The following is a 12584-nucleotide window of genomic DNA, read 5'->3' on the forward strand; positions in this document are numbered from 1 at the left end:
GAAGATTAGCAACGAAAAGATGACTCCCAGTCTTACAGGGTACTATAAATTGTATAGTAAACAGAAATATCATCGACAAGAGGTTTTCATTTAGTAACTTTATAATATGGTAATTCTATTTTATCACACAGACAGAAATTAGCGCCAAAGTCTCAAAACTCAATCTCATTTTTGGCACATTGAGCTAAATGTTGAAAATATTCCAGTCTAACTAATTGTAGATAAAGTTTCTACTAGTTTCTCGTCAAATGATTCCTTCCAGCAAAAATATTCTGTACACTGAAATTGTTATTTTTTAGGGTTCCGTGCCCATAGGGTAAAACGGGACCCTATTGTTTTCGCTCCTCCGTCCGACCGTCTTTCACCAGGCTGTATCTCATGAACCGTGATAGTTAGAGCGCTTAAATTTACACAGGTGATGTATTATTGTTGCTGCTATTACAACAAATACTGAAAACTAGAATTAAATACATATTTTGGGGGGTACTCATACAACAAACGTGATTTTTTTGTGCGCGAGTCCGACTCGCACTTGGCCGGTTTTTATTTTTCTTAATTAAGCAATGAGGTTTCGCATCCTCAGGGCCTATTTTTTTGGACCCAGCCTAAAGGTCTAATCAGATTAATACTTCAGATTGACCGGCTCGATAATGAGAGTTATTTTTCTTTTGTCATTCTTATTTTTTCCTCGCGGCATAAGTCAACGATCTGCTTTGATCTTGACCTTCATGATGACTTAGTAAACACAGTTTTTTCTAAGTATTTTACTCATCAAAGTGTGGTTAGGTTGTTTTGTTTTATACCTGAAGGTTTTAAAACAAGTGGGAAGTTTTTGAGACAGAACAAATGTTTTTCCACTGTAGGATGCATGGCTGATAAATGTCATATTTTGTTTGTTTCAAAGTTTTTCCTCTTCAAATGATACATACGTTACTACAATTTTTTATTATTTATTGTGGCAAGGAATCCCCACAACATTGGAAAAGAAATGGTTAATTTACTATATCGGGTTAGTCGTACCTAATCACATTAAATTCTATCACATATACTTTATGATATTCTATGGCGAATTGTAAAAATTACCTAATCCATTGAGTGGTTTAGCCACAGGAGTCATTTTTTCGTTTTCATAATTTACAACATCATGTGTAAAGCAGAGATAAAGTTAGGAGTATTATGGTCCTGATAAAAACGGTTTCCTGTTTCCCTGGTCATCAAAGAAGTTTTCCGTCTTTTGTTTTGATTTTTAAATAACCTTGTTCTTGAAAACATACCGAGCCATTTTGGATCATTACGGAAATCTAAACGTTAGTATTTTGTCTTCGGCATGTCGCCAAAAGACCTGAAACTATTGGCACAACGCTCAGCTGATCGTTTGAACTTCGTATTTATTAACTAGACGACAAACTATTCGTAAATGATTGTCTCTAGAATATTAGGCCGGTATTGCAGAGGCCCTTCCCAATATTCTTTTTATTTGATGTTTTGCTTACTAGAGACAGGAACTTGAAATTATTTGTTTGGGACTAATGTAAAAATTCTATCTATATAAGGACCGCAGAACGATGTGGTATCAAAACTCCATTCTTTGGTGGATCGGATTTCAGAATATGGACTTAGAACTTCTGAAGTAGGTAAGACTAGCTGTGGTCTAACAGTGAAGTTATGTTAGAATTCCGTCGGCGAATCCAACTGTAGGTGGCAGAATTTCCTATTGATTGAATTCTAAGTTCTGCTGTCTATAATTTGGTGGAATTCGTACTTATTATAATTGTTTTATATTTACTTCAAATCTGAAGTTTTGAAAACTTTGTGACAATATTGAGAGAAGCCGCAGTGGATATGGCCAGAAGCTGGTATGATGATGATGATGATGATCTTGACGATTGTTATCCATGACAGAATAATAAAGGCTTTGACATCGAAGATCGAAAAGTAATTAGATCTATCGAATAGTTGCTGAGGAGTTGGTTCCACTATTTCTTCTTCCCAGCGAAAACACATAGGAAGTGGTAAAAGGCGGGCGCTTTTGGGTGCTATCTGTTGTAAACCTGACCTTTACTGATTTACGGCCTTCTTTGTATAAAATATTTTTTTTCATTACCAGTGATATAAATTAAATGCAGCTGTGCGGAACTTGTTGAATGAAACAATCAATTTTGAGCTATTACGAGAAATAGATTGGCGTTAGAAACAGTCTAGACTGGCAAAACAATAGAGTTGTTTACACTGAGAAAAACACACCTATTAGTTAGCTACTTTATCAAGAATAATTTAGCTATTATTGAAATGTCTTTAATCTAGGTAATTTTGTTGAATACGCCGTTTTAAATTGTTTACATAATAGTGGCCTGAGTTCAGCTGTTAGTTCCATTCATCTATTTTGTTTTGTATGTTTAAACCTATGTTTAAACTACTGAACCGATTAGAAAAGTTCTTTCACTGTTGGGAAGTTAGACTATCCCCGAGTAACATAGGCTATATTTGATCCCGAAATCGGCAGTAGTTCCGACGGGATGCGGGTGAAACCGCGGGGAAGGAGCTAGTTAGAAAGAAGATTGGAATTTAAGAACATTAAGGTTTAATTTGTGAACAAGAAAATTAAGGAAATCGACTGATAACTTTAGATTATGTAATTTTAATCTCCCTGCACGCAAACCGCACGTCATACACACGCTGTCGTCGTGTGACGATTGCCTGTATCTCGCTTAAACAATCGATATTAGCCCGCAGAGCGGCAACGTCGCATTTGGCTCGCGTCATGCATTCGTCATGCAGTTTCACTGCTCAGGCAACTTGCGAGACGCAAACACGTAATTTTATTTCAAAATGGCCGCCTCAGCATCGAATTTTGTTCACGTCGTTCAACAGTATCCTTGTTTGTATAATAATAAGTTACCTGAATATCTAAGAAAGGATGTGACGGATAAAGCTTGGAGTGAGGTTGCACAGAAAACAAACACATCGGGTAAGTTGAGTTTTTTATTTAATTCACTGTTAACACGGACATTTTATTGGCAAAAGATAGTGCTCGGTGTTAAAAGCAATCATTTGATAACAAAAGCATAGTATTCATTGTAACATACTGATTGTGTACTGAATTCTTTCATGCTTGTGCATTCAATGCATTTACATCCATACGTACAACGTAGGACCAGCAAATCAACTTACCAAATGTACTGTCAACTGTCAAATGTCTTCAATAGATTTTCAACCTTATCACAATAGTGGAAGGTTAATTTTGAATTGGTAAAATTTGACAGATTCGGTTATATTGATCTGTTAGCTGCTGTTGCATTGAAAATTGTAAATTTCACTTCTCAAGATGGACTAACTTCACAACGTACCTATTTAGTCATCGTTTTTCAGTTACTATGGAAACATTTTTGAACGTAACGACAACTTTTCAAATCTTAACATGCTTTTAAACCAACAATTTCGAAAGTTAAAGTCAAAAGTTTCATTCCAGTGGCTGACTGTCAAACTCGATGGCGAAACATAAGAAATGGGTTCGTCCGCAGTCTCAAACCGAACACAAAACAAAAGAAACTATATTACCTACACGAAGAACTACAGTTTGTCGTGCCTTTTGTTAAAGCAATTATCAACACAGGTGATGCAGGAAATATGCAAACATCTGCTGAGGTAGATACTGAAAATAATGAATCTAATTCCTTGACAGACGATGAAGAAATACAATTTGCTTTGCCTTGCGTTGAAACTATCCAAACAAATGAATTTGCAGATACAGTTGTAAAGACAGAGGTAGACGAAAATACAGAATTCAATACTACAGATGATGTTCCTGAATATGGAAATACAAGTCTAAATACGCCATTTTCAGTAGTGGAACCGTATGTAAGGAAAAGAAAAATAAGAAAAGTTACCAATGAGGTTGATAAAGCGTACGAAGAATGGATGAGACAGAAAGAGCTGAAGTCTGACAGAGCTAGGAAGATGTTTTTGTTAAGTTTAGTACCAGACGTGGAAAGTTTGACTGAGGAGCAAATGAGGAAGTTTAGGATAAAAGTGCTGTTGTTACTGGAAGATATTCAAGCGCAATAATAATAGAGAATTATCTTCTATTCATTATATTATTGTACAAACGTCGTGGTGGCCTAGTGGGTAAAGGACCAATCTCTCAAGTATGAGGGCGCGGGTTCGATCCCAGGTCAGGCAAGTACCAATGCAACTTTTCTAAGTCTGTATGTACTTTCTAAGTATATCTTAGACACCATTGACTGTGTTTCGGATGGCACGTTAAACTGTAGGTCCCGGCTGTCATTGAACATCCTTGGCAGTCGTTACGGGTAGTCAGAAGCCAGTAAGTCTGACACCAGTCTAACCAAGGGGTATCGGGTTGCCCGGGTAACTGGGTTGAGGAGGTCAGATAGGCAGTCGCTTCTTGTAAAGCACTGGTACTCAGCTGAATCCGGTTAGACTGGAAGCCGACCCCAACATGATTGGGAAAAAGGCTCGGAGGATGATGATTGTACAAACGTAAATGTTTCTGAAGATTTATTACGATTTGTAATATTATCCATAATGTTAAATACATTCAATAATTTATATAACCATATCGATTTATCATTTGTTTTAATTATAGTTTTGCCTTGTGGAGTTATAAGCAGGAACCACCATTTAACTACAACGATAATTAAACCATAACCAGCCGTATACTCGCCGCCTATTGGTCAAATCGGTGATTTGACAACTGAAAAAGGTTCGGTTATCGTTGTAGTTGAATGGTGCAACTCGCCATAGTTTAGTGAGCTCAGAATTTAATTGAGCATAACTAACTAGATCCAAGGTTGTGTGAGTCAAACTAGTTGACTAAAATATAGCAGCTGTGTTTACAGGTAATAACGTTAGAACGTGACTAAATATAAATACCAGCTCATCATCTGCCGAGCCTTTACCCAACTATGTTGGGGTCGGCTTCCAGTCTAACTGGATGCAGCTGAGTACCAGTGTTTTACAAGGGGCGACTGCCTATCTGACCTCCTCAACCCAGTTACACGGGCAACCCAATACCCCTTGATCAGACTAGTGTCAAACTTACTGGCTTCTGACTACCCGTAACAACTGCTAGGGATGTTAAATAACAGCCGGGACCTACAGTTTAACGTTCCCTCCGAAACACAGTCATTGTACATACCTATTATGTCTAGATTTTAAGAAATATAATGTTGTATTTTAATGTGAGCTTTGATAAAAATAAATAAATGATTTGATTTGATTTGATTGGTGTCCAATATATAGGTACTTAGAAAGTACATACAAACTTAGAAAAGTTGCATTGGTACTTGCTTGGCCTGAAATCGAACCCACAGACTCATCCTTGAGAGGTTGGTTCTTTACCCACTAGGCAACCACGACTTTTTAAAAATAAATATTAGCTGAAAATCATTATTAAAACTAATTTTCTCAGTTAGTGTGCCAACTTTTACTGTTCGCGCCAAAATCAGCTGTGGACTTTGGCCGCCATATTGTATTTAATTTTGGAGGACACGTTTTGTTTATAAACTGTGCCGGTACAAAGGTCGTTGTCCGATTAGTTTATGACAAAACGAGATGGAAATACTATTTGTAGCTGTGTTAGAAAGGGACAAGAATGTTTGCCAATTCGTAGAATAGTATGTGACAGACGGCATATGTGGTTTGAATGTCATGTATTTTGCGAGAAAAGATAAAAAAAATAGAAACAGTTGCTGTAAAATCGTTTATTTTTCTTAACTATATTTATTTCTATGTGTTTTGCTGGGAAGAAGAAATGGCGCAACAAACTCCCCAGCAACACAACTTTGTTTGTTTTCATGTGTTTTCTAAAAAAAAATATTTTTTGCAAAAATAGAAATTACGAGTAACAACACAACATATATTATTTATTCAATGAATTCTTTCCTATTTTACAAATTCAAATGTAATCGTAATAAATCCATTATTCATTACTAGAACTTTTGTTTTCGAGATAAAGTTGACCTACAAATTACAATAAGTCAAATTGTTACTGGATTACTTTTACCTATTCTGCTATTTAAAATTCACAACCAAACTATTTTTTGTTTATTATTCCGTTGAGTCATCGACTGGCTATTTAGATTAGGTATACATATTATATATTTATCGTAGCCAAATGGTAGAATTGATAAAGCCTTTCAATCAAACGTCTAGCTCTATTTTCTAAATTCGATCACCCAAAAAATATCTAAACATAAAAAAAAATGTATAATTGAAAACAACGGGCTGGCAGTTTGATTGAATGGTTAATTTACCAGGTGGCTTCGACATAACTACAGCAGATAGGCATATATTTACATGAAATATAAATGTGTTTGTTTTTGTGTGAACATGACGTCATGAGTCACGCCCCCTTTTACAATGACTAGCGAAATCAGAACTAGCATTCTTTGTTTAATATAGAATGACACGAGGTTATTCTATCAATATTTAACTAACAAATCAATCAATTCGGAAACTAAAACATTCACATTCACACTGATTTCATCAATTAAGAGTTAATTATCAGCTTCACACAGGTTTTTGATTACATAACTAAATATTATCACTACTGGACTACTTGATCACCTTGAGAAACCAGGTTCATTCACAACATGTAGGTACAGCCAACTTCAGGTCAGTGGTAACAGTTTTATAGGAAAATCGTACTTATTACTATTGAGTTAAGGTGCATGACAGTTACCACTGATGTGCCGTCTACTGTACCTACCTACTTAGGTATGATAGCGAGATGTAAACATTCATGACTTGACAGTTAACGTGTTAAACTGCGAATGAAGTTAAAAGTCAGGTGTAGGTTAAGGGGCCCTGGTACATGAAGGGCTAAAGAAGGAACATGGTGGGTTTTAATCAGTAAGGGTCTGACACTCCTTCACGCTGCTGCACCCACAGGGACGAGAGGGGTCATCTGAAAAAAAAAAGGTCTACGTTTAAGCGTCTTTGCGGGATTGTTCAAAAGCCAACCAGAAAAAACTTTAATATGGTCAAAGATTCTTCCTTTCCCCACTGAGTATAGGAGCTTAACTCTCTGGTCTTCATACCGAGTGCGAGTCCTGATGCACAGAGGGTTCTAGAAGAAACAAAGTTGGGTTTTGGTCGTTATATATCTGACTACAGTGAGAGGGTTCATCAGTCTGATGACGTCCTAACTAATAAATAAATAAAAAAAAAACGGGGTGAGCTAAATAAAACCGTTTAAAAATGTAGATTCGGTACAAAAAGGGATCATAGTGGTAGCTTAGCACGAATTTCAATTCGGACAGGGATTGACATGTCATGTCATGTCAGGTGTCGTGCTAGACAAGTGGACACTAGAAAATCTAGGCCATAACGGAATCGTGGAAAATATTGGAAAATTGATTATTTTTCATGTTTAACAACCTCTTTGGTTTGGTTTTTCTTCTGATAATCGATTAACTTCTATACGTCGAATCCATTGGTTTTGGTGGATACGGATGTTTCAAACAATGCCTGTAACTGATATGGTAAATCCTATTGTTTTTGTGATAAACAAACAGAAAAAGAGCAAGTTGAAGTAGTCAATGACAATTTATTTTTAAAGGAAATATTAGTTGTTTATTGCAGTAATATTTTATTTAACATTTTGGCGAATGACCTACCTTGTCTATGGATTTCTTTGTTGATGGTTCTGGGCTTTTCTTTTTTAAATACCTTAGTTAAATAGGTAGGTATTAATATAAAGAGTATCATAACAACTTCACAACTTTATCAGAACACAGAAAAAAAGAGTAATTAAAAAAACAAGTCTTGCCTTATTCACATTAGTTAGTGGTTGACAGTTCGACACACCTCTTATTTTTAATGGGTATTTAACGATTCAGTTATTAGAACAACGATTTTCATTGATAGTTCTTTTATCATAGAGGCTCGTCTCTTTATTATAGTCGAATCCAGAATGTTACGATATCATGGAAAACAAAATATACCCTTCTTGGCAGTCCGTTAAAATAATACCTAAATCTTAGAAAGAGCCACAAAGTAGCTGTAATTAATTAGTTGAGTTCTGAAAAGGTATACCTAAGTATTACAGAATTCCTTACATAATTTTATTTTGGCAGTTGCAACAATTTTCCAAACTTAATTCAAAAAGAAAGAAAATTAAAGCTAGTTTAGGTACGATATGAAGTGAACCCTATAATTTTTATATTCTCATTCCCTACATGTACGCAGCATAATAATAGTAGCAGTATACAGTATAATCCCTAAATATATGTGTAGCATCTAAGCGTACTACGCAGGCCTGAATAGGACTGTATTTAATAAAAATGCTTCAGCAAGATTGTAAAAGTATTTGTAATCTGTCAGACCAGTCGATAAAGAACACAAAGGAATCCAGAATTCACGGTTGTGCCACTGTCGTCGGTTTCGTTCCTGCAGCTGACACATGGTATCCTAGAAACGTTACCTCTGACTGTCCGAGGTGACACTTTGAAGTGTTTACCACTACCCCGTATTCTCTTAAACGGGCGAATAACTGCCGTAAATGCTGCTCGTGCTGTTCATGGGTCTGCGAGAATACTAGGATGTCGTCGATATACCCATAACAAAACTCTAAACCGAGCAGCACTTCATCGATGAACCTTTGGAATGTCTGAGCGGCGTTCCTTAAACCAAAGGTCATAAATGGAAACTCGTAAAGACCGAAAGGCGTAGTGATGGCGGTCTTCGGAATGTCGTCTGGATTTGTTCTTATCTGATTATAGGCTTTGACAAGATCTATGGTGGAGAATACTGTGCACCCTGATAGCTGGTAGGAGAAATCGTGGATGTGGCGTATAGGATACCTGTCTGGTATCGTCCTAGCATTTAGTGCCCTGTAGTCGCCACATGGTCTCCATCCGTCGTCTTTTTTCTTCACCAGGTGAAGAGGAGCGAACCAGGCGCTCTCCGACCGTCTGGCCACACCACTTGCTAGCATCTCTTCGAATTCCTTCTTGGCGATTAATGTTCGAGCTGGATCGAGACGTCGAGGTTTGCTTGCTACCGGTGGGCCTGGAGTGGTTCTTATGTGGTGCACCGTGTTGTGCTTACCCAGTACATGTGTTCCTGGTGGTCGGGTGATTTCTGGATACTCACGAAGTATTTTATGGTAATCTGTATCACCGACTACTGCCTTCACGGATGCAATGTCGTCCGATGACTTGCAATGGGCTCCTGGAACCGATAGTGTCGTAGTGTTATCTATCAATCTCTGATTTCGGCAGTCGACAAGTAAATTATAAAAACTTAGGAAGTCGACCCCTATAATCGGTCGAGAAACGTCAGCTACCGTGAACTTCCATGTGAAGTCCCTTCTGAGCCCCAAGTTGAGTCGTAGCTGTGTTGGCCCGTATGTGTGTATCATCGTATTATTAGCTGCAACCAAATCGAATTTTGACAGTTTCACCGGCGTTTTTACTACCGACCGAGGGAAAACACACAAGTCTGAGCCAGTATCCACCAGGAATTGCATTTTCGTATTTCGGTCGGTTACAAACAAACGGCCTGTTGAAGAGGGGCAGTCGTTGGCCGCTACTAGCGACCGCCCTTTGCGTTTTCCGACGTAAATGTGCATGGTTGTCTACACTTGTTTGCCTTGTCTCCAAAGGTGTAGTGGTAGTAGCAATGCGGGTGGTTCGGTGGTGGCTGTGGAGTCCTAGAGTTATTAGAGCGACCGCGATAATACCTTCTTTGGTTGTGCCGAGACTGTGAGCGAGAGCGAGAGCGCCCTCTCCACTTGCTGTTCATTTGCGATGACAGCCGGGCAACTTGTTTTGTAAGTTCGCTTACTTCTTTGACCAAGTCCGGAGCGGTGCTGGTAGATGCAGAGGTGGCAGCGACTTGCGGGGTGCATGGTACAATGTCGTACACCCGGTCAGCAATCTCTGCTAGCTTTTCTACCGGCAGGTCGGCAATCTGTGAAGCAATCACTGTCTGTATATTTTGCGGCAAGCGGTTAGTCCACAGACTTTTCACAAAATCCGAAGCACCAGCGGGTCCAGCTAAATTTTGTAGATGCCGTAGAAACTGAGAAGGCCGGCGGTCACCTAGCTCCTCATGGATTAATAATTGCTGGATCCGCTTCTCCTGTGACGCAGAAAGACGATTAATTAATTCAGTTTTTAATTTTTCATACTTATTTGTCTCTGGCGGCTTTGTGATAATGTCTTTAACCTGCATTGCGTACTTCGTTTCTAGTTGAGTAACCACGGTATAGAATTTTGTCGTATCGCTACTTATTCTTCCTAGGACAAACTGGCCCTCTATTTGGGCGAACCATACAGCTGGTTCTTCCGGACAAAAGGGCGGACAACGCATTGGAAGTCCGACTTTCGATACTTCGCACTTACTGTCAGCGTCGGAAAAAATTTCTGGCTCCGACATTTTTGTAAAATCGCTCACCGCTTGTGTTTGAATAGATCACGTCGGGGTCACCAATGTAGCATCTAAGCGTACTACGCAGGCCTGAATAGGACTGTATTTAATAAAAATGCTTCAGCAAGATTGTAAAAGTATTTGTAATCTGTCAGACCATTTTTGACGGAGAAAAATTAATAAAATATAAAATAAAACACGCACACAAAAAGGTAGGAAGGTATAAAGGTTTTAGTCCGCCACATATGCTTAAAATATGGTTCTAAAAATATCTACATTTTACCATAATTAGCGATTTAATGAACAGGAAATCTGCCAAAGCGCCACCACATGAGATTTTTGGCAATTTTCCCCTCAACTGACGTAAATAACCCCATAGACAAACGTCATTGAGTATCAATATGGCGTCATTGTGAAGGAAATAGTCGACGTTTACGGAATTAATAGCTATTTATGGAAATGACGTTGTGATCGAGGTTTCGCCTATGTTCCTGTAGGGTTTCGTTTCATTAATCATTGAATATTGAAATAGGTACTGTTATAATTGGCGGGAATCAATTTCCGTGTTTGCATTCTGGGCTTTCAGATCGTTAAAATCTTTTGTATCTATGGTCCAGTAGATAATAAAACACGAGTATTTCATATTTTTTTGCTGTATTTTATTTAGGTATTTTCCTGATTTATAAATATACCTACGCAGAGCATTCTTTCGTTTTTCTCTTTCAAAATTATTTGGTAGTTTATAGACCTGGTATACTCAAATAATTACTTCCACAATGTTGATAAAAAGGTTTCTATGTTAAGTAAACAATAATTTAATACCATTCTGCATAAACTGCATTTTACCATCTTTTAAAGCTTTTTTACGGTTTAACTACTTTTTGCTTAAGTTCAAACATGGCTTTTCGAATTACATAGTTTAATTCGACGTTAAATTGAAAGCCTGTATCAGTGTCGCCACTATTTTCACATCTGGCAACACCAGTTTTCCAATCCGTCGAATCAGAAAATTGTTAACCACTGTTGGGTGTAATAGCAATTTTCTAGGTCCCGAGAAATATATCATTTAACAAGAAGAATGGACGTGAAAATGAGGTTTTATCGGCTAAATTGAGTTTCATGACGCTTTTCCAATTTATAAATCGACTAGCAGCTTTACCGCGGTTTTGCCCGCGTCCCGTGGGAACTACGGCCCGTACTGGGATGAAATATAGTCTATGTTACTCGGGAAGAGTGTAGCTTGCCAACAGTGACACAATATTTTAAATAGGTCCAGTAGTTTTTCAGTTTATCCATTACAAAAAAAAAACAAAAATACAAATTGTTTTTCTTTATATTATTAGTAAATCGATAAATGGCGACAGCTGTGTAATTTCAGTTCTTTGGATGACAGGCATAATAGTATTTGATTGCCTTTGCCTTTCAAGGTTATTAACATAATTTATTAACTGTAAAATTGATATTGATTGATAATATATTGATTTAGGTATGATTATCGAATAACAAGCTTCTAGCTATCAATATATATTATATTGTGACTTCAAATCGCGTGTCTTCTTTCATCATCTCCCGAGCCCTCCCAACTATATTGGGCTCGGCTTGAAAGCTAACTGGATGCAGCTGAGTACCAGTGTTTTACAAGGAGCGACTACCTATCCGACCTCCGCAACCCAGTTACCCGGGTAACTACATACCCCTTACTTAGACGGGTGTCAAACTTACTGGCTTCTGACTATTCGTAACAACTGCCAAGGATGTTATATTAACTGGGTTCACAACCGGCTGACGACGGACCAATTTTTTGACTTGCTTTTTAGTACGTATAGTTTTAAGTTTTACAGGTGAAATATCTGTAGAAAATATATATATACATACTTATGTATTATGGTAGAAATAAAAAAATATTAAATGGATTCCTTTTGTTTTTAAACTGAAAATGACAAAAGTCAATGAACTTTCTAAAGCCACGTGTTTCAGATAGTTGTTTGTTTGAAATGCATGTCACAGATAATGAATAAACAAATAAATGACGTTACCAGTTTGTTATCTTGCAATTATTTGTATAAAGTGCAGTTTTATGACTAATGAAAGTCATATTGCTAGGGAAATTAGTAAACAATAATGAAGAATTGTAGGTTTTATTTATGTTTCTGTAGTTAAATATTAATTTGTATTATAACATGGAGTTT

General features: G+C 37.4%; 2 protein-coding genes across 2 annotated transcripts in view; both read left to right on the plus strand.

Annotated features, from left to right (window-relative positions):
* LOC124643222 (pyruvate dehydrogenase (acetyl-transferring) kinase, mitochondrial) overlaps positions 1–12584 on the plus strand; it is a 61389-nt gene that overhangs the window by 33089 nt on the left and 15716 nt on the right. The gene's annotated exons all lie outside the window — the stretch shown is intronic.
* On the plus strand, positions 2730–4069 carry LOC124643223. The gene is made up of 2 exons (XM_047182100.1): positions 2730–2968; positions 3470–4069. The coding sequence occupies exons 1-2, from the start codon at positions 2830–2832 to the stop codon at positions 4063–4065; spliced, it is 735 nt and encodes a 244-aa protein (XP_047038056.1). The 5' UTR covers positions 2730–2829; the 3' UTR covers positions 4066–4069.

Source organism: Helicoverpa zea, chromosome 27, assembly GCF_022581195.2.
Source record: "Helicoverpa zea isolate HzStark_Cry1AcR chromosome 27, ilHelZeax1.1, whole genome shotgun sequence".
NCBI classification, from domain to species: Eukaryota; Metazoa; Arthropoda; class Insecta; order Lepidoptera; family Noctuidae; genus Helicoverpa; species Helicoverpa zea.

Coding starts and splice junctions, on each gene's coding strand:
- LOC124643223 (XM_047182100.1), top strand. CDS start 2,830: ATGGCCGCCTCAGCATCGAATTTTGTTCACGTCGTTCAACAGTATCCT. Junction 2,969..3,469: donor ACAGAAAACAAACACATCGG/GTAAGTTGAGTT, acceptor GTTTCATTCCAG/TGGCTGACTGTCAAACTCGA.